Consider the following 21,514-nt stretch of genomic DNA (forward strand, 5'->3'; position numbering starts at 1 on the left):
TAGGCTCTTGCTGCGTCTGGTGACGGGTGTATTTTCTAGTTCAGATGACGCAGGCTGGGGTGCACTGTGAGACTTAGAAGAATCCTTCCCCTCTTTTTCCTTTCGGATTTGGGTGATGAGGTACATAGTGGGTAGACTCCCAGTCTCCTTCCCGGTTTTTCTAGAGACCAAACTTGGACAGCCAAGGGAATGACTGAGTTGTGAGGTTCTTCAGAAACTGTGGCACTCTGGTTGAAACAAAAACATTTCCTACATTCTTAAATCCCCAGAATGGATGTTTATTGAAGAGGAAGAAGGAGTGAGCTTACACCCCAGTTCTGAATATCATCTCTAAACCTTTTTGATCCATGTATTAAAAACATTGTTTTTGATTGTAGTTCTCCCAGGAGGAACTGCAGCTTAGAAATCTAGGCTTAGAGAATTCATTATGTTTTAGTTCATGCTCACAGATGTGAAATTTGGGTTTCCCTGTACCCCTGGGACATGAGTCAGAAGATTTGAGTTCCAGGCACTGTCCCGGAGCTTGCAAGCAGAGCGACTGTGGAAGATCATGCCCAGCCCCTCCCATCCCACTTCATCCCCTGTTGGTGGGAATGACACTGACCCATCAGATTTGTTGTGTGGCCTAAATCAGACCAAGCATGAGAAAGAACACTAAAGTCGTGTGACAGTCTTTTCATAAAGGCCGTGCATCTCGCCTCTTTCCCCTCAATATGAAGTTTATCCACTTGGAAAAGTAAAAATTACTTTTTGCTACAGATGCTCTTTTCTTCTTTGTTTGAGCTGGTGGAAAGCTTAGAACCAGATCTGTAGGGCACCTTTAGCAAGGACTTCATGACGCTCCGTTTTGTACAATAGCCTTGTTTCTTCATCTGTTTTCTGCCTGATCCTCTGATTCCCTTTGTTCTTCTTCCTAATTTGTGCTGTCTGGCTGTATGTTATATGTACCGTGACATAGCAGCCTTAAATACTTTTTGGAACAAGTTATTAGATGAAGAACTAACCGAACTCATAAATATTGCTGCACCAATTCGCTTTCTTCTCCTTCGAGTTTTAGGGCAAGGATGAATGATTGAACTCTTCCTCCAGAGAGGTTTGCACTCTTTTACATCCTCCTCAAAGGAAACCCAAGTGTGAACGATAATCTGTTTCAAAGAGCCTATTTTAGGGAGCGGCGGAGGTGAATTTTGTTAGCTAAATCATCTAAAATTCTTAGCTGATACTGTTTACAATGGGGAGTTGCTAGAGGAAAAATGTGCTGAATTAAACAACCTTTATTTGTGTTGAAATTAGCAATTTGTAGTAAGCTTTATTTCAAGTTTGTATGTATGCTATCAGGAAGGTTTTAGCTAAAGAAAGTGTCTTACTGCTTTAAGAAGTTCTTGTGCTAATGGGATTTTCATCATTCTTTAGTGTTCCCTTATTCGGGACAAAGTTCTGGATCTTACCCACAAGTGAGAAAAAGAGACAGGATCCTGTGGGTCTGATGTTACTATTTTGAGTATTGTTAATATTTTATCACAATTTTATTTTGTTTGCATTGTTTGTAATGCTGAATGGGTCATCTGATTTTTTTTTATTATTTCAGCATATTATAGGGGTGCAAATGATTAGGTTACATATATTGCCTTTGCCCCACCCGAGTCAGAGCTTCAAGCCTGTCGATCCCCCAGATGGTGTGCACCACACCCATCGGGTGTGAATATACCCATCCCTTCCTCCACGCTCCCACCTGCCCAACACACGATGAAATGTTACTACTGTATGTGTTCTTAAATGTTGGTCAGTTAAGTCAGTTAATACCAATTTGATGGTGAGTATATATGGTGCTTGTTTTTCCATTCTTGTTATATTTCACTTAGTAGAATGGGCTCCAGCTCTATCCAGGGTAATATAAGAGTTGCTGCATCACCATTGTTTTTAGTGGCTGAGTAGAACTCCATGGTGTACATATACCACATTTTATTAATCCACTCATGTATTGAAGGGCATTTGGGCTGTTTCTACATTTTTTCAATTGTGAATTGTGCTGCTATAAACATTCAAGAGGAGATGTCTTTTTTATAGAAAGTCTTTTTTTCCTTTGGGTAGATGCCCAGTAATGGGATTGCTGGATCAAATGGTAGTTCTACTTGTAGCTCTTTGAGGTATCTCCATACTACTTTCCACAGAGGTTGTACTAGTTTGCAGTCCCACCAGCAGTGCATGAGTGTTCCTATCTCTCTGCATCCACACCAATATTTATTGTTTTGGGACTTTTTGATAAAAGCCATTCTCACTGGGGATAAGTGATATCTCACTGTGGTTTTGATTCGCATTTCCTTGATGATTAGAGATGTTGAGCAATTTTTCATATGTGTCTTGGCCTGTCTTGGTCTGTCTTCTCTTGAAAAGTTTCTGTTCATGTCCTTTGCCCACTTTTAAATGAGGTTGTTTGATTTTTTCTTGCTGATTTTTCTGAGTTCTATATAGATTCTAGTTATCAGCCCTTTATTGGATGTGTAGCATGCAAATATTTTCTCCCATTATGTAGGTTGTCTGTTTACTCTCGCAGTAGTTTCCTTGGCTGTGCAGAAGCTTTTTAATTTGATCAGGTCCCATTTATTTATTTTTGTTGTTGCTGTGAATGTTTTTTGGGGTCTTCTACGTAAATTCTTTCCCTAGGCCAATGTCTATAAGAGTTTTTCCAACATTTTCTTCTAGAATTCTTAGGGTTTCATGCCTTAGGTTTAAGTCCGTTATCCACTGTGAGTTGATTTTTGTGAGAGGTGAGAGATGTAGATCCGATTTCAGTCTTCTACATGTGGCTATCTGATTTTCTAAGCACCATTTATTGAATAAGGATTCTTTTCCACAGTATATGTTTTTGCCTGCTTTGTCAAAGATTAGATGGCTACATGAGGATGGTTTTATATCTGGGTTCTCAGTTATGTTCCATTAGTCTATGTTTCTGTTCTTGTGCCAGTACCATGCTGTTTTATTTACCATATCTTTGTAGTAGACCTTGAAGTCTGGTAAATTGATGCCTCCCAATTTGTTCTTTTTGCTTAAGATTGCTTTCGCTATATGGGGTTTTCTCTGGTTCCATATGAAGTGTAGAATTATTTTTTCTAGACCTGCGAGAAATGATGTTGGTATTTTAATAGGGATTGCATTGAATCTGTAGATCACTTTGGGTAATATAGATATTTTAACAATGTAGATTCTGCTGACTCGTGAGCATGGTATGATTTTCCACTTGTTTACGTCCTCTGCTATTTCCTTCCTCAGTGTTTCATAATTCTCCCTGTAGAGGTCTTTTACCTCCTTAGTTAAATATATTCCTAAGTATTTTATTTTCTTTGTTGCTATTTTGAAGGTTATCGAGTCTTTGATTTGGTTCTCAGTTTGACTGTTATTGGCGTATAGGAATGCTACTGATTTATGTACGTTCATTTTGTAAACTGAGACTTTGCTGAATTTGTTTATCAATTTGAGTAGTCTCGTGGCAGAATCTTTGGGGTTTTTGAGATATAAGATCATATCGTTAGGAAAGAGCAATAGTTTGACCTCTTCTGCTCCCATTTGGATGCCCTGATTTCTTCCTCTTGTTTGAGTGCTTTGGCCAGGACTTCCAGCACTATGTTGAATAGAAGTGACAATAGAGGGTAACCTTGTCTGGTTCCAGTTCTAAAAATGAATACTTTCAGTTTTCCCCATTTGGTATGATGGTGGCTGTGGCTTTGTTATATATGGCTTTTATTATTTTTAGGTAAGTCCCATCTATGCCTATTTTGTTTAGGGTTCTTATCATAAGAGGGTGCTGAATTTTCTTGAATGCTTTTTCTGCATCTATTGAGAGGATCATATGGTCTTTGTTTTTACTTCTATATGTGGTGAATTACATTTATAGATTTGCATATGTTGAACCATCCCTGCATCTCTGGGATGAAGCCTACTTGGTCGTGATGGATTATTTTTTTGATAAGCACCTGAATTCGGTTTGCTAGGATTTTCTTCAGAATTTTTGCATCTGTATTCATAAGGGATATTGGTCTGTAGTTTTCTGTTTTTGTTCTGTCCTTTCCTGATTTTGGTATCAGGGTGATGTTGGCTTCATAAAACCCGTTGGGGAGGATCCTTCCTTCTCGATGTTGTAGAATAATTTCTGCAGGATACGCACCAGTTCTTCTTGTAGGTCAGGTAAAATTCATATGTGAAACCATCTGGTCTGGGACTTTTCTTTCTAGGAAGGTTGTTTATTCCTGCATCAATTTCGCTGCTTAATATTGTTCTCTTCAGGAATTCTGTTTCTTCCTGATTGAGCCTAGGGAGGCTAAGTGTTTCTAAGAATTTGTCCATTTCGTCCACGTTTTCAAGTTTATGTGCACAGAGGGTTTTATAGTATTCATAGATGATATTTTGTATTTCTGTGTTATCAATTGTAATATCTCCTTTTTCATTCCTGATGGAGCTTATTAGAATCCTTTCTTTTCTGCTTCTCATTAACCTAGTAAGAGGTGTGTCAATTTTGTTTATTTTTTCAAAAAACTAACTTTTTAATTAATCTTCTGTATAGTTTTTGTGTTATCAATTTCATTTAGTTCTGCTCTAATCTTTGTTATTTCTTTTCTTCTGCTGGGTTTGAGGCTGGTTTGCTCATCCTTTTTTAGTTCTTTGAGATGATTCATTAGATTGTTGATTTGTGATCTTTCTGTCTTTTGGATGTAGACATTTATGGATATAAATTTTCCTCTCAAGACTGCTTTAGCTGTGTCCCACAGAGTTTGATAACTTGTGTCTCCTTTATCATTTAGTTCAAATAATCTTTTGATTTCCATCTTAATTTCTTCCTTAATATGATAATCATCCAGCAAAATGTTGTTTAGTTGTCATGACTTTGTGTAGAGATGAGAGTTTCTGTTGGAGTTGATTTCTAATTTTATTCTACTGTGGTTTGAGAAGATGCATGGTATAATTTCTATTTTTTAAGTTTGTTGAGACATGTTTTGTGGCCTAGGATATGGTCAATCTTAGAGAATGTCTCATGAGCTGATGAGAAAAATGTATATTCAGTGGTTTTTGGGTAGAATATTGTATACAGGTCTGTCAGTCCCATTTGCTCTATAGTTCTGTCTAAGTCCATTGTTTCTTTGTTTATTTTCTATTTGGAGGATCTGTCCTGTTCTCTCAGAGGGGTGTCGAGGTCCTTGGCTATTATGGTGTTGCTGTTTATCATTTTGTTTAGATCAACTAGGATTTACTTTATGAATCTGGATGTACCTGAATTAGGTGCATAAATATTTAGAATTGTTATGTCTTCTTTTTGAATTGTACCCCTCACCATTATATAGTGACTATCTTTGTCTGTCATTACTTTTGTTGATTTTAAGACTAAGTTATCTGAAATCAGAACTGCTATGCCAGCTTTCTTTCGGTTTCCATTTTCATGGAATATTGTTTTCCATCCCTTCACTTTGAGTCTGAATGAATCCTTGTGGGTTAGATGTGTTTCTGGAGACAGCAGATACTTGACTTGTGTATATTTATCCATTCTGCCAGCCTATATCTCTTTAGTGGGCAGTTCAAGCCATTCACATATATTGAAAGAATTGTTAAGCGGGCAGTTTTCTGTTCATCCTTTTGAGTTGAACTTTGTTGCTTTGTTTTCTCTCTTGAGCCATTGTGGTATCTGGCCTTTGACCTTTAGCTTTTGGATGATTTTACACTGGTGAGTGTCTGTTGTGCTGATTAGTGTGTAACAGTGTTCTGAGTACTTCCTGGAGGGCAGGACTTGTCTTGATGAATTCCCTCAGTCTTTGCTTGTCTGAGAAGGTCTTTATTTCTCTTTTGTATAAGAAACTTAGTTTTTCTGGATACAAAATTCTAGGCTGTGTATTATTTTGTTTGAGAAGACTGAAAATGGGTCCTCAGTTTCCTCTTGCTTGTAAGGTCTCAGTTGAGAAGTCTGCAGTTAGTCTGATGGGTTTTCCTTTGTAGGTTATCTGCTTCTTTTACCTTATAGTTCATAGGAGGGCCTCTTTTGTGTTTATTTTGGCAAGTCTGATGACTATGTGTCGTGGCATCTTCCTGTTTGCAATGAATCTTCCAGGAGTCCTTTGAGCTTCTTGTACCTGGATGTCTAGATTTCTAGCAAGGCCAGGGAAATTTCCTCCATTATATCCTCAAGTAGTTTATCCAACCCTTGCGTATTTTCTTCTTCACCCTCAGGGATGCCTATGATTCTTCTGTTAGGCCTCTTCACATAATCCCTCATTGCTTGTAGGCTTCCCTCTTTGCTCTTATTTCTCTGCTCTATCTCTGCAACTGGCTTGTTTAATTGAAAGGTGTTATCTTCAATCCCTGAGATGCTTTCTTCTGTTTGATCTACTCTATTCTTAAGGCTTTATACTGTGTTTCATAATTCCTTGAATAAATTCTTTGTTTCCAGAAGTTCTGTTTGATTTTTCTCTATTATTTCAATTTCTTTCGTGATTTTTCTTCCAAGTCCTGGATTTTTTTTGTGGTTTCTTTGTGTTAGGCATCCATTTTCTCTTGCATTTCACTGAGTTTTCTTACAATCCATGTTCGAAATTCTTCTGTCATTTCAGTGTTCTGATTTTGGTTGTATCTATTGCTAGGGAGCTGATGTTCCCCTTTGGGGGTGTGCTATCCATTTGATTCTTCATACTTCCACAGTTCTTTCACTGATTCCTTCCTATCTGGAGCAGCTGTTGCTTTTTACCTTTGGATTTTTGTTTAGATAATGACATGCCTGTGTAGTCTCTGAGCCAGTAGGTGGTGCTTTTGCATGAGAATTGACCACACCCTATATGATGAGTCAGTAGATGCAGTAAAATGGTATGCAGAATGACCTCCCTGTCAGTAGGTGGCACTTGCCAAGAGGAGCAAGCTGTAATGTTGTTTTTAGGTCCTGTAACCAGCTCTCATTCCTCTGGAGAGGCACTCTAGTGCCTCAGGTGGTGGATGGTGCCCTGGGACTTCCAGTTGTGTCCTTATTCTCTACCTCAGCAGGGGCAGGTGGGGGAGTGAGGCTAGGCAGGATTTGGTAGGTGAGCCTGCTCTCAAGCTCTACAGATGCTTTTAGCAGAGGTCAAAAGTCTGTTCCTTGCCTCTGGGCAAAGCTGCCAGGGAGGGGCTGAAATGGCCTCACTCAACAAGAAAATATGGGTGTGGAGGTGGGGCTGTCTAAGACCCACAGTCTACAACAGGCCTTGCTCCTTTCCACCCTACCCTATTCTGCGGTTTCTCTCAGGCCTCTTCTGGCAGGGAGGACCTCAAGCCAGGTGGGCTTCCCCTGACTGTGATGGTAGCCGGAAGGTTCCCTGCCCAGGATCACAGCCTGACCTGAGATCTTGGCCCTCCTGTTGGAGGAGGGGTGCCCGTCGAGCACGCTGCAGCTAGGACCCATTTTGATCTGCTCCTGAAGGCACACACATCTCAGTAGACTAGTTCACAAATATCCCTTTTGTGTCCCCAGGGAATGGTATTGAGAGCTACGTTTATGGGACCTGGCCTGCAGGCCTGTCCCCTGGGCCCCGGAGATCAATCCAGGGAAAAGAATGCTGGGCCCAAGTCACCTACGAGTTGCCCAAGCTGGATCAATGTCTCTCCACCTTGGGGTTTGCCCCAGTCTGCTGGAGTCACCAGGCAAGCAGCACCATGGAGGGCTGGAGTGTAGGGAGCTCACAGTCTGAATACCCCTCAGCACACTGCAGGGCCTCAAAAGGAAAGGTCCCATTCCCTATGGATGTCTCTGGGTGGTGGCTAAATTCTTTCTCTGGGCAGCCATGGGTAGGGGAGGGGAAGGGGAGAATGAAGCAATATGGCATCTGCCGATCGGCTCAGTTCTATGGGGTGGAATGTATCCCAAAGGAGCTAGGAGCCTGGGGCCTTGTCTGCAAGAGGCTCTCTGCTCACTGGCAGCAGCAGTTTCTGGGCTGGTATCGGCAGGTCTCTCCAGCAGTTTGGGAGCCCACCAACAGTCCGAGATGCAAGGGAGGGGACTTTTAACCTCTCTGCCTACCCTTGTTGCTGGTCTCCAAGTCTCTTGGGGCTTTGACCCTGCCGATGCCATTCTCCTTCTGGTTTTGCTCTACGACCTCTTCCCATGAAATGTCTTGTAGGTTCAGGCACCCTTCCTTCTGACCCTCATCTGATCTATGTTTGTCTGCCTGTTTGTGTTTTTCAGTTCCATCAAAAATCTTTCCTTCTTGCATAGACTCTCTGTCGGGGGGTGTTTCTTGTCCGCCATCTTGCCTCTCTCTCGGTCATCTGGTTTTTAAGTGTCATTTCATAGTCGATTGACTTAATGCTAATCAATCCTCTTCATGGATAATTTTGTTAGTCTACATACCTGTTGTCTAAATTGAAAGCCTACTAGTACAAATGGATGATCTGTAAACACAGTTTAACTTATTAATTGATAGGTCTATAGCAAATTATTGGTCAATCTGAGACTTAAACCAAGTTCTTATCTCTTGGTTAGTGCTAAGCTTAAGTCTCAGGGAGGAATTTATTTTCCTAGTCTACTCCTGAACTGAAAACACACAGGAAGTTAAAATGTACATATCATCATCAGATTTTTCAGTTTTTAAATTTCTGCTGTATCTGAATGGCCAGTAGAAGGATTTCAGCCAATCTCAGATAGTTGACATTTATCTTACAGTCATGATATATTTCTTATTTTGGCTTTGTGAATTTAATTTATAGAGCTCATGAGAGGTTTTTAGCCTGAAAAAAGGCTCTAATGTTTATAATGTTCTAATAAATTTGTGATATAATTCAATAAGGTTTTTCTTTTTCAGTTCTATCGGGAGGACCATTGCCTCAAGGGCATGAGTTTGAACTGTATGAAGTTAGATTTCATTGGGGAAGAGAAAACCAGCGTGGTTCTGAGCACACGGTTAATTTCAAAGCTTTTCCCATGGAGGTAAGAATAACAAATCATCTTGTAAAAATCTCGTTGTTCAAATATAGTGTTCAGTGATTTACTGAAAATGATTTAGTTTAAAAGTAGATGCATAGCTCTTGAATTTTTATCAATTTATACTAAAATAAGCAAGTGCTTAATGCAGGGTAAGCCTGGGGCAGCCAGTGATGCTTCCCATCTACTTTAATGGGCTTGAAGTGTGTGCTTGAGCACTCGGCCAAAAAGGTAATCTACAGTATTAAGTTTCATCCTAGTGTTATTATTATTATTGTAGAAATTCTGTTGCCTCTGCAAATTCAGTAGGTGCCTTTTGTAGGTGTTATGAATAGGTGATGAGCCGAAAACAAATAACTGTTGGAAAAACCTCCACAGTAATTAAAAGTCTAGTTTAGCTAGTTTAAAATTGGTAGGTTGTTTTTTTTTTTTCACCTTATGCCATTAGGGGGAGGGAGGGAGAAAGGATGAGGGAAAAAGAGAGATTTTTAGAGTGATTCTTTTGTATGAAGAATTCCTCTCGCCACTTATCTTTTTCGTTATCTCTGCTCCTTCTTTAATATCCAGTTGAAGTATGATGTCTGCTATGGGACTTTTTCGGAGTTCCTTCCCTAGGCAGAATTTGTTTGTCCCTCTCAGTGCTCCCAGTATACTCGTTAGGTCACTGCTGTGGCTTTGGCCCCATGGACTGTAACATTTAGCGTCCAATGTGTCTTTCTCACTGACTGTGGGCTCCTGAAGACAGGGGCTCCCCTCCACCCATCTTTTCATGCCCAAGATTTAGCCCACTGCCAGGCACGTCGTGGACTAGCAGTCCATGTTGGTGAAATTGCAGGGATGTCCCTGTTGCTCCAGGCCTTGTTGGTGTTTCTTTCCGCAAGGAACCTCAGTTCACCCCAGGAAATAGCCCTTTGTTGGTAGGAAAGAGTATATTTTGGGGGCTGCTGGATGCCAGTGTTCTTTCTCCATCATTCCCAACTGCACATATGCTTAATATTAAATATAGAATTGCTCATGGCCAGATACCACATCCTGCACCACCTCAATGCCTGGAAATCACTACTGTTTAATTTTATGTAAGTGATACATGTACTTTGGAGGATTAAGTTGAAGTGCTTCTCAGCATTACTTTAATTATAATTAAAAAAAAATCTCTTTGGAAGTTCAGGAGATCCCTCTCTCTCAAAAAGACCCAGTCCTTAAAAGTGTAAGATGTTACCAATTTTAAGGCTAGAGAGGAAAACACAAAATTGTGGTATGTTGAAGAGCGTATGAGGCGTGGGATGGTGAGGACAGTAAGAAGAGGCAGCTTCTTAAAGGCCTTGTTGGGAAGGCCTTCATTTGGGACCTTTCGAGCAGCATTTTTTTGATGCCTGTGTGTATCCGTTCTTTTCTCCTGTCTCATGACAATTCTGTGTCACCTCTGACTTCTGCCCCATCCTCAGCCAGCCTGAGAAAGAAAAGTTCACACCAGACTGCATCAGAGAGGAGACAGGACACAAAAGAATGAAAAACAATGAACCCTGGTGGACGGTGGGGGGGCGAAGTGAGGGGCAGGACCAGCCTGGTTGGTCAAGGCCTCCAACCTGCCCTCTTCTTGGGGTCTGAAAGGCTGTTTCATCATTTCATCTCAATCAGTCCTCAAAGACAGATGCTAGTAATCCAGAGTTTTAGGGAGAGCTGGGCATAGTCGTGTAGGCAAGAACTCTGGATGGGAATTCCATGGCTTTGCTTGCGACTCACAGAATTGACAGCCTTGGAAGGTTTAATCAGGTCAGGGATTCAGGGATCTGTGCTCTTTGCTCTGCAGTCAGATAGTATTTCTGGACCAAATGTCCAGCCTGGTCTGGCTACTTGGTGGTCTTTTAACTGCTCTGGTCCATTAAGCACAGGTAATGGTTTATTTTGAGTGAAGATTAAATTCTGGTAGTGAAGCTTTGTTTCTGCAGAAATATTTATATTTAGGATAATGGAATTGCTGACTATTTTTTTTCCAAAAGGTGATGATAGGTGATGAATAATATTTATATTCTTTCTTATCCCAGATTATCCTCATAAATGCTATGGGCTCATAAATGCTATGGCTCATAAATGCTATGGGTGTGCAGAATTAGAGAGCTCTGAAACCCAGGATTTTTTTATTTTTTATTTTTTATGGAGACTGTGAATACTGAGCAGGGTTTTGAGGATGAGAGGGCTCTTGCAATGTGGTGAAAGAGAGGAGAGAGGGTCTCTGTGTGGAAGAACATTCTGGGAGTGGAAATGAGTTGGCTAGTGCAGAGTTGGGAACTGCCACCAGGGGCCACCTCAGACACAGGGGCATGTCCAGCAAGGCAGTAGAGAGTAAGACCAGGTACCCTTTTGGGTAAATGCTGTTTTTTTTTTTTTTTTTTTTCTGAGCACATATTTTGTTTACATTTTAAGACTAACTGTAATCTCAAAATTACATGTCCAGACACCTAATTCCTTTTGTTGATTTCTCTTAAAATTAAGTGGATGGTTTGTGAAACAAACATTAATAAATAAATATTTACCATTTCTGTTACATGTAACACACAGGATCAGCTTTTAACAAAAATTCATCAACTTCTCTCACCTTTTTAAAATTATAACAACCCTGAATATATTTCTGATACTACTAGTAGTCAATACCAACACTGTTTCGACACAGTTTATGATTTTAAACAATTTAAACTGCGGTGCTTTCACTGAGCAAAGTGGATAAAGCACGCCTTTGTGTTTTTTCTTCCTGGGATTTTTAGTTTTTAGAAGCACACATGCTTCCACAGCCATGTGACGCTCACCACACTTTGATCTTGTAGACCTGAATTCTGTTACGAATGCTCCAGGTTTATGCTTACAGAACGGTGCTGTAACAGAGAAAATAATTGTGCTTCATTTTTCTTCCTGTTACCCCAAAACATAATGGCCATACATATATTAATACATTCTTACAAATGTCTGGCTCATGTTTGCAAGCTGGAATTCTTTGACTTAATGTGTGGGGATTTTGCATTGTGACATTCAATCAGAGCATTAACATGAGGAGAAGATTGTTGATTTAAAACAAGTTTGAGGTCTATTAACATTAATGCTTGTATGTTTTTTCTTCTGGTAGCTGTAGAATCTTCTTATTTTCTTTGGACATCATTAGGTAGCTTGTGAAGTCCAACTTTAATGCTATATGAATTTTTTACCATTTTGCTAGCACTGGTATACTCTGTGTACCCACCATTCCACTGGAATTGTTTAATCCATTCACATTAATTTTTGTTACAAATCTGAGCCTTTTATTTAGGCTCATAGGTCCATGTTCTACTTTCAGGCTATATATTCTCTTTTTGTGATTTGTCTGTGGACACTGCCATCTTTGCTCCTTCAAAGTAGCCTAACTCTGTGGTCTGTGTAATTCTTGGTAAATTGTGATAAATCTTTACACATGAATACCCAGTTTCATAATTCCAGGCAGAGTACTTCCTAGGCATTTAGCTTTTATGCTGGGTCAATAAAATTAAAAAAATGTAAGTGATGAGGAGACCAACAGCGTAGCCAAGTTTTAATTTTTCCAAACAAGAACATTACTAACTCTCTGCTGTCCCCATCATTTTATAAAGAGAGGATCTTTAACAGCCAAATGTAAGAAGCTATGCTCTCAGAATGAAGCTTGGACCCATAAATTGATTAGATTTAGCTTTTTAAAAACTTATGTTATTTCTATTTTTCTCATTTCACTGCAGATGAATGATAGCTCTGTCAGGGGTGGGCACTGATACTGCCCACAGAATAGCAGGAGATCATGTATGGTGAGTCCGACTTTCTTGCCATTTGGGCCTAAGGGTCTGCGATTTGAGAGTGAATTGTCAACGAAGAGATCCATCAATATTGTGGGCCAGAACCTTATTTTTCTTTAGATTATATTTTGAGAGCAGCTATTGGCTCTGTAAATGCTGAAAAGGCTCAGTGATAACTGAGCCACATACCAGCTGTTTATGGAAAGTTGAGCACATTAAGTAAATAGAAAAATGTTCGTTGCACAGAGCAGAATTCCTTAATCATGAGGAGGCAATCAAGCCTTGGTTGCAAAATAGGCCAACAAAAATATTTTGAAGACTATATCTTATAATATAGTGCTAATCCTGAATGTTACATTTGTCCCCTTTCAACCTCCCCCTACTCCCCCAAAAAAGTGTAGTAGGTCTCCAGATATCCTACAGTTCTTCTTTTCTTTTCAGACAAATGGTGGTGTCTACCAGTTGAGTGTTCTCTTAGTAAAAATGAACTGGTCTGTAGGGTTGCTGCCTCCCAAGTCATTTGCATATTCACCCGACAGAAAGACATTTATTTTTATTCACTTGTTTTACTACTATGAGGAGATCCCAGGAAGAGTTTGCTTGGTTACTGGTGAAATGATGACCTTTTCAAGTTATTTTACTTCCGGAAACATCTCAAGTAGAGCTTCGTCTCTGTGAATCTCTTCTGAAATAGGCACTCCCACTGACTTCCCAAGGAAATGTAATTGGATGACATCAGTGAGACTGAACGTTATGAAGATTACTGTATAAGATACATAGTTAAAGAAATTTAGATTTAAAAATAACTTTTGAGATTATCTAGTCCAAACTCCCCTCTAATGTAGAAGAAATCTGAGGGTCCAAAAGGTTAAGGGTCACAGGGTAACTTATAGAAAATCACATGTATGGCTTGGATGAAGAAGAGTACAGTTTGGTTAAATATTCCGTTTAGGAAAGAACTTTTCCTCTACTAGTGCTCTTTTTGTTAGTGGTTTAGATGGAAAGAGAAAACACAATGGGCTTTGTCCTTGTGCCCCCTGCCCCTGTGAGGGGAGTTTATATCTGCAAGCACTCCATGCTCAGAGGGGGGCATGGTTTAGCCTTGCACAGGAGGGTAGCGGTGAGTCCGTAGCAACCTGCTCTTACCTTACAGGCGTATGAATCCAAAAATCAGAGTGGCATTGTGAAGGTAAAGGAATGGAAAAGGAATGGGAAGCTGGAATCCTTGCTGCTCCCTGAGAACTGGTGGGATTTACTTTAGGGAGGAACTCATGAGGTCTGGAGAGGAAGGCACCTAGCTCAGGGCCACAGGCCCATGAACTGACTTCTGCTCCAGGCAGTGCTTTTTTCACCTTCCAAAGCCAATTTTTACTAGGAAAATCAACTCTAATTTGAGATTTTATTTGTAACTGTAGTTAATACTTTGGATTGAGGTTGCTTAGGAGGTAAAAGAAAGATTTCCATTAAAAGGAGTCAGCACTGATGTTAAAGGAAATGATTTGAAATTTGAATGTTCAGCTTCTCTGGGAAGTTTTATTATTTTGACCAGAAAAAGGAATGTCTTGTCTCTAAGTATAATAATTATTATGATTATTATTATTTGGTACCCTGGAATCTCCTACAGGGCTAGCAGATAAAGCCCTGTGGGTAAACAGATGAAGGAATTAGAACCTTGTGTAGTGGCCTCTCCAGTGCTCATAATTGTGTAAACTCCCTCTCACATCTGGCAATAAAACCCAAACAAGACAAATTTTATGTTTCCTGAATTCTAATGAACTTGTGAATTTTTACTCTGTAAAAATCATGGTTTCTTCTTTGATTCAGCATGTTTATTTTTTCATTTGTTAAAATCTATCTAGTGCAGAAACCTCACAGTTTACTGAATAGAAAATAAATTATAATGTTAAACAAATAGAAATGTTCTTTTAGCTGTACCACAGGATGGGGCAATCTGCCATTCTTACTTAGAACTAGAAGTGCATAAGGTCAACTTGACCTTTGAGAAGTCACTTTGAGCCTGCCTACCTGTAATTATGTAAGTATTTCTTTCAGTAGATCATTCTTTGTCATTGTTTGAAGATGTACAAAAGTTTGTTTTGGTCAACTAAATTTGAAAGAAACATTTATATTATAGCTGACTTTATGATATAAAGAAAATTTGTGGAAACATTAAAAAATAGTTCCTTTTACTGAGTATGATATATAATTAGTGTATGGGAGGTTATAGACTTGCTGCAGGTTTAGCCTCAGAAATGGCCCATGAAAATATTTTAATTTGGGTTCTAACAGGTCTAAATTCTACAGTAAAATGCATTTCCTCTTGATATACCTTCAGATTATAACCAGCCTCTGATTTGAATACATAGCCTTTTAACAGGGTAACCATCTCTAAATAACTCATAATGAATGGGTATCCATTCATCCTTTTTTAAATATGTCCATCTATTCATGCATCCATCAGAAGGTATTTCACAAGAATCTGCTGTTCAGGCCCTTGACTAAATGCTAAGGAGACAGCAGTGAGTACAATAGACAACTCGGAGTTTTTGTACAGAGGGGGAGTCCAAATGCAGTGTATGTGATTTGTCTCCTCCATGCTTTTTTTCTAAATAGGTTAGTCTTTAGAAGATCTACAGTAGTCCCCCCTTAACCACGGGGGATACATTTCAGTCTGTCTTTCTTTTTAGGGTATAGTAATATTTGTTTTATGAATCTGGATGCTCCAGAATTGGGTACATAATATATTTAGAATTGTTATGTACTCTTGCTTGATTGATTCTTTTATCATTATATAATGACCTTCTTTTGTTTTTTTGCTGTTTTTGATTTAACATCTGTTTTAACTGATACAAGTTAAAACTTGCTTGCTTTTGGTTTCCATTTGTGTGGAATACCTTTTTCCATCCCTTCACTTTCATGTGTTCTTGCTGGTATGATGAGTTTCTTGTAAGCAGCAGATAGTTGAATCATGTTTTTTAATCCTTCAACCATTCTGTATCTTTTAAGTGGAGAATTTAATCTGTTTACATTCAAGGTGGTTATCGATATGTGAGGCTTTGTTCCTGTCATACTGTTAATTGTTTTCTGGTGGTTTTATATATTCTTTCTTCCTTTCTTTTCCTCTTATTATTTGTTGTTGGGGTTTGATGGATGTCTACAGTCCTTTCTTTGCCCTCTTTGTGTCATTGCTTTACCCCAGTGAGTTTTATACTTTTGTGTGTTTTCATGATGATAAATGTTGTCCTTTCACTTCTGGGTCTGGGACTCCCCTGAGCATTTCTTGTAGGGCCAGTCTAGTGGTAACAAATTCCCTCAGCATTTCCTTGTCTGGGAAAGACTTTATTTCTCTTTCATTTATGAAGAATAATTTTACTGGCAGTCTTGCGGGGCAGTTTTTTTTTTTTTCCAGCACTTTGAATATATCATCCCATTCTCTTTTGACCTGTAAGTTTTCTGCTAAGAAATCCACTGTTAGTCTGATGGGGTCCTTTCATAGGTGAATAGATGCTTTTCTGTTGCTGTTTTTAGGATTGAGTCTTTATCTTTGACATTAGATAGTCTGACTATAATGTGCCACTGAAAAGACCTTTTTACATTGTATCTGCCTGGGGATCATTAAGCCTCTTGTATCTGAATGTCTAAATCTCTTGCTAGATGTGGGAAGTTTTCATCTATTATTTTGTTAAATAGGTTTTCTAATCCTTTCTTTGTCTGTTTACCCTTGGGGATACCAATAATTCATAAATTTGGTCACTTTATGTTGTCCTAAATATCATGAAGCCCTTGCTCATTCTTTTTTATTCTTTTTTCTGTATTTTTGTTTGACTGGAGTATTTCAAAAGATATGTCTTCAAGTTCTGAGATTATTTCTTCTGCCTGATCCAGTCTATTGTTGAAGCTTTCAAATGTATTTTGTATTTCCTTTAATGCATTTTTCAGTTCCAGAATTTCTGTTTGATTCTTTTAAAAAATATCTGTCTCTTTGGTAAATTTCTCATTCGTATCCTGAATTGTTTTCCTGATTTCTTTGTATTGTTTTGAGAATTCTCTTGTATCTCCCTGAGCTTCTTTAAAACCAGTGCTTTGAATTCTTTATCTGGGATTTTGAAATGTCTTTTTGATTACGATCTATTGCTGGAGGATTATTATGTTCCTTTGGAGGTATCATATTTCCTTGCTTTTTCATGTTTCCTGTGTCCTTATGTTGATATCTGCACATCTGGTTTAACAGTCACTTCTCTTCCTATTTTTGAATTTACTTTCACAGGAGAGGACTTTTTCCTGAAGATGTATCTATGGTGTTGGTTGAGTGTAGGATATTTTGGCTTTGATTTTGGGTGCATGCAGTAGTGTAGTCTCTGTATGATTTCTTTGGCTGCAGACGGCATTAGTGGTATCTGTGATTTTCTGTGTGGGTTAGGGTTATTAGTAGAGGCTGTGGTGAAGTTGCACTGGGGACTGGGATGCCAGGTGGGGGGGCAGTCTTTAGGCCCTAGTGGTGGCAGTTGTGGACTGAACATGCCTATCTTTGTGCCCCAAGGTGGTGCACATTGGCACCTTTGTTAGTAATGACTGGTGGGCCAATTCTTGGGCTTCCATGTGGCTTGTTCAGATGCCAGTAGTGGCAGTGGTGGACTGGGTGGGTGGGAAGGTTCTCTGGTCCCTGGGAAGCTGGCATGACATGGGTGATGGCAGAGTAGCAGTGGCAGGATGATTCTCTGGAGCCCAAGTGGTGCACGTTGATGTTGGCCATGGCTGTAATGGGCTGGGTGGGCCAGTTTCTAGGCCTGCAGGTGGTACTTGCAGGTAGGTGCCAGCTGAGATGGTAATGGCTCAGAGTTTAGGCCCAATCTTAGGTGAGGGAGTAATCAAGCACCCAAGGTGATGGATTGGTTTGAGCAATCCCCAGGACCCTGGTATATGTGCTCTATCTTATAAGAGGGGACAACACAGGGATATGTTTCAAGACACCCAGTGGATGCCTAAAACTGTAGATAGTACCAAATCTTATATATACTATGCTTTTTCCTATATATGTGTAGATACCTATGATAAGGTTTAATTTATAAATTAGGCACAGTAAGAGATTAACTGTAATAACTAATAATAAAACAGAACAATTATAACAATATTCCAGCATCAGTACTCTTGCACTTTGGGACCACTATTAAGTAAAATAAGGATTCCTTGAACATAAGCACTGCAGTACCACGACAGTGGGTCTGATAACTGAGCTGACTGCTAGGTGACTAATGTGTGGGGAGTGCGTACAATGTGGAGACGCTGGATGAGGGGATGATTTACATCTTTGGTGGGGAAGAGCGGGATGGTGCAAGATTTCATCATGCTACTCAGAATTTAAAACTTATGAATTGTTTATTTCTGGAATTTTCCATTTAATATTTTTGGACCACGGTTAACCTCAGATAAGGGGGGACTGCTGTACTTGAGTGTTTCTGTGGCATTGAAAGGACCTCAGCCCCTCTAACCAGTCTATGCAGTATGGAAATTCAGGCTATTAGGTGCTAATTAGGGGAAGATTGTGAAGCCATATATTAGAATGAAGATATGTCATTTGAGGTATAAATAATTGTCAGCCACACAAAATGTTTATCAATGAGTATGTGAAAGACCTTGTACTAGGTACAACGCATTCATAGGTCATTGTAGGCTAGATTAACTTCAGTAACCTGACCAAATTGGAATCAGTGAGACACAGGAAAGGAAAGTTTTCATGATGGGAAAGAGTTAAGAGAGGTGTCAGCTCTGGAAAGCTGCTAGAGAACGTGGGAACTGGGCTGCGCCTTCCTCCCTGAGAATGATGCGGCAGTGTAGGAGGGATTCAGGATGGCGTAGTTGGTAAGAGCTCAGGTTCTAAGTCAGAAAAACTTGGATTTAAGTCCAAGCTCTGCAATCTTGGGCAAGTTAGTAAACCTTTTCCAACTTCAATGTTCCTATCTATAAACAAGAGCTAGAAATTAGCTCAGAGGTTGGCAAAGAATAAATCCTTCTGTATTTCCTGTTATTAGGGAAAGATTGGGGGACATCAAGGGCATTACTGGGGTTGTGATAAAAATATGTTGAAAATATCCTGAGGGAGAAACAAAAAACTTTTTGTTACTATAAATAAGAAATGCAGAGAGTATGAATGGAGGAAATAATTGGAAGTCTTGTTTGTTTTGCTTTTTAAACTCCTCCTTCCTTTAGTTGAATATGTTGTCTTTTATAAGTCTAATCAATGTGACATTTCCTGGTTATTTTATTATGATTATTGTGCATGCATATGCAGTAAAATTTAATTTATGTTATCAGCTTATTTTATAATGAAAATGAAGTAATCATTACCTTTAGAAAGATAATTGGGTAACAGTATAATAAAACTTCTAATGGATTCAAAGGAGGTTAAGAGATTTTAACTCCGTAAGTTCTTAACCTGTATAAAAAAACTATATGTTTTTGTTTTGCCCTTTTTTCCTGGTATTTAAGCATGACATCTTAAAATGTCACAAGGATGTTTGTAAGGTAATTGTGCCCTTGCAACTTCTTTGCTGTGCTTGAATCCATTTTCTCTTTTAGCATCATTGGGCTCCACACGACAAAAACTCATTGTGGAATCCTAGAACCACATACCAGGAGTCATGTGAGAAGCTGGACTTTTTGTGACATGGTCCTGTAGGAGGCAGCTTGCTCTGGTGGTGTAGATTATTAGACAGGGAGAGCTACATTCTGATTTCAGTTCACCGTGGTGTGTGCTGTCTGACTTCTGTGTAGTTGTTTAACCTTAATCCCTTCATTGGCACATAAGGGTAATAAAATGGTACCTACCCTTATAAACTTAGAAAGAGGCGTAAAATTTAACAGTGCAATGTTGGAAGCACCATACACTGAATTGCTCGTATGGTGATAGAAGATGACATTATTAAACAAAATCTGGTATTCACTTAAAGTTCTTTCTAGAAGCCTTTTAAGGGCATAATTAGATGTATTAGGATGTAAATGTTGTAACTTAGTTATAAGAACTAATAATTGTAGTAATATAGTTGTTTTTTTTAGGAAGTCTTGAGATGAATAGAAAAAAAAATCAAGATTTTAAATCGTTGAATATGAACATTAAATGTAGAAGGAAGATATTTATTCTAAGACCTGACAAATGAAGGGTAGACCTATTTTCATCAATTAATGTCTTCACTTGGGGACCCAAAGGCAAGTAAATGCTCTAAATCCAGCTTAATGAATCACTTAAACCTCTGAATGAGTGAGTTTATTCAGTGGAACCAATTTATTTGGCTCCAGAGTTAATAATGTATTTCCCATGAATATTCCTTGGGCACTATAAATTGGTGAGTTCTCTGAGGAGACTCAATAAAGAGATCCCTTATCCCCAGCCTGAATTCTGAACAAATTGAGAAATAAGGCATTCTTGGAGTCATCAGATGGAGAACAAAATATCACCTCTGTTGCGGATAGAACAACATTGGAGGCAGCTTAGTGTGAGAGACAAGTGCCCAGAGTCAGGCAGATGTGCCCATGTAGTTACAGGCAATGGTGGGGGGAGTGGAGGGAGTGGTGTTCCAGGTAGAATTTATTAGTCTGTTCCCTACCAGTAGCTCAGATTTCACAAGAGTTTAAAAACAAAAAAGAGGGAGGAGTTAGTTGAAGGAGTGGAGAGGAAAGCCAGCTTCCTTTAGGGAAAATCCCTCTTTATAGAAACCAGGAATAGGGAAGAAGCATTTCCTGTTAGTAAGACTAACTCTTCAACATTCTCGCACTTACCTTTTGCAATTCTTCGGCACTAGACACTAGCAAGAGAACAAGCACATCTGAGAATCAGTAAAGGAAATCCCATTTCCTTTTATTGCAGATTTGTTCATTTTAACCATTTGGGACCGTGCACATTCCTTTTTTGGTTGCTATATTGAACCTAAGATAGTCACACAGTTTTCCACTTTGTAAAAGGATTTGGCGTTGGGTGGGGTGAGCAGGGATTTTGAATCATCCCAGGGCTTAGTGTTTTTTTTTTTTTTCTTTCTTTGGGTGGATTTTTGCCCAATTCACCATCTCGGCTTGGGCCAGTCACTATTGGAACCTTGGATGTAACTAAGGGTAATGTATGGAAGATTCACTTTTCAAAAACGGTGATCTTGGTCCAGGATTTAAATCACTAATCTTCTTCCAAGTTTGGGTTGTATAGCAATGGAAATATTTTGTAATAATTTTGAAAAACAATATCACTTATCCACCTCGTTATGGAGAACAAATATTACAGATTTTTATCAGTGGGTGTTGTTCCTAATTAGCTTATCAGCCCTGACCGTTCTTTGTTTAACTGTGTTCCCAATCTTGTTGTTTTCTAATCTTGCTGATCTAGAGCACGACTATATTAAAGGCATCTACAGATGGGCAGTGGTGTGGGTCATAGCAGGATTGAGGCTATACCAGGAGTAATGGTCTGCTGCCTTCTCCTGCCCTGAGCTCCACTGGGCTTCTCCTTTGTAGCTCTTTCTCTTTCACAGACTATTTTCCCCATGAGCAAGTGAGAAGAATGATGTTCCAGAGTTTTAATTCTGTTAGGGAGGCAAGATGGTGGAGTGGTGTATCCCATTCAGTTAACAGACGTTTGTTAAGTGTCTGTACTTAAAGCCAAACCCTGTGAGAAATATAAAATGTAAGGAAATGGCATTTGTTTTTAATGATTCTGCAGTCTGGTTAGGAGAGGGGGAAGTGAGACAGCAACATGTGAAAAGATAATGCTTGAAGGGTTGAATGACAACGTAGATCAATTCAAAACACACTCAGG

General features: G+C 39.2%; 1 protein-coding gene across 1 annotated transcript in view; it reads left to right on the top strand.

The window, feature by feature from the left end:
• Positions 1-21,514, top strand: part of CA8 (carbonic anhydrase VIII) — a 73,170-nt gene that overhangs the window by 10,295 nt on the left and 41,361 nt on the right. Inside the window, exon 3 of the mRNA XM_012661463.1 lies at positions 8,808-8,932. Within this exon, the coding sequence (XP_012516917.1) occupies positions 8,808-8,932 (125 nt within the window). The remainder of the gene's footprint in view (positions 1-8,807; positions 8,933-21,514) is intronic.

The sequence above is a fragment of the Propithecus coquereli genome, unplaced genomic scaffold (assembly GCF_000956105.1).
Source record: "Propithecus coquereli isolate 6110/MARCELLA unplaced genomic scaffold, Pcoq_1.0 Scaffold71, whole genome shotgun sequence".
Classification (NCBI taxonomy): domain Eukaryota; kingdom Metazoa; phylum Chordata; class Mammalia; order Primates; family Indriidae; genus Propithecus; species Propithecus coquereli.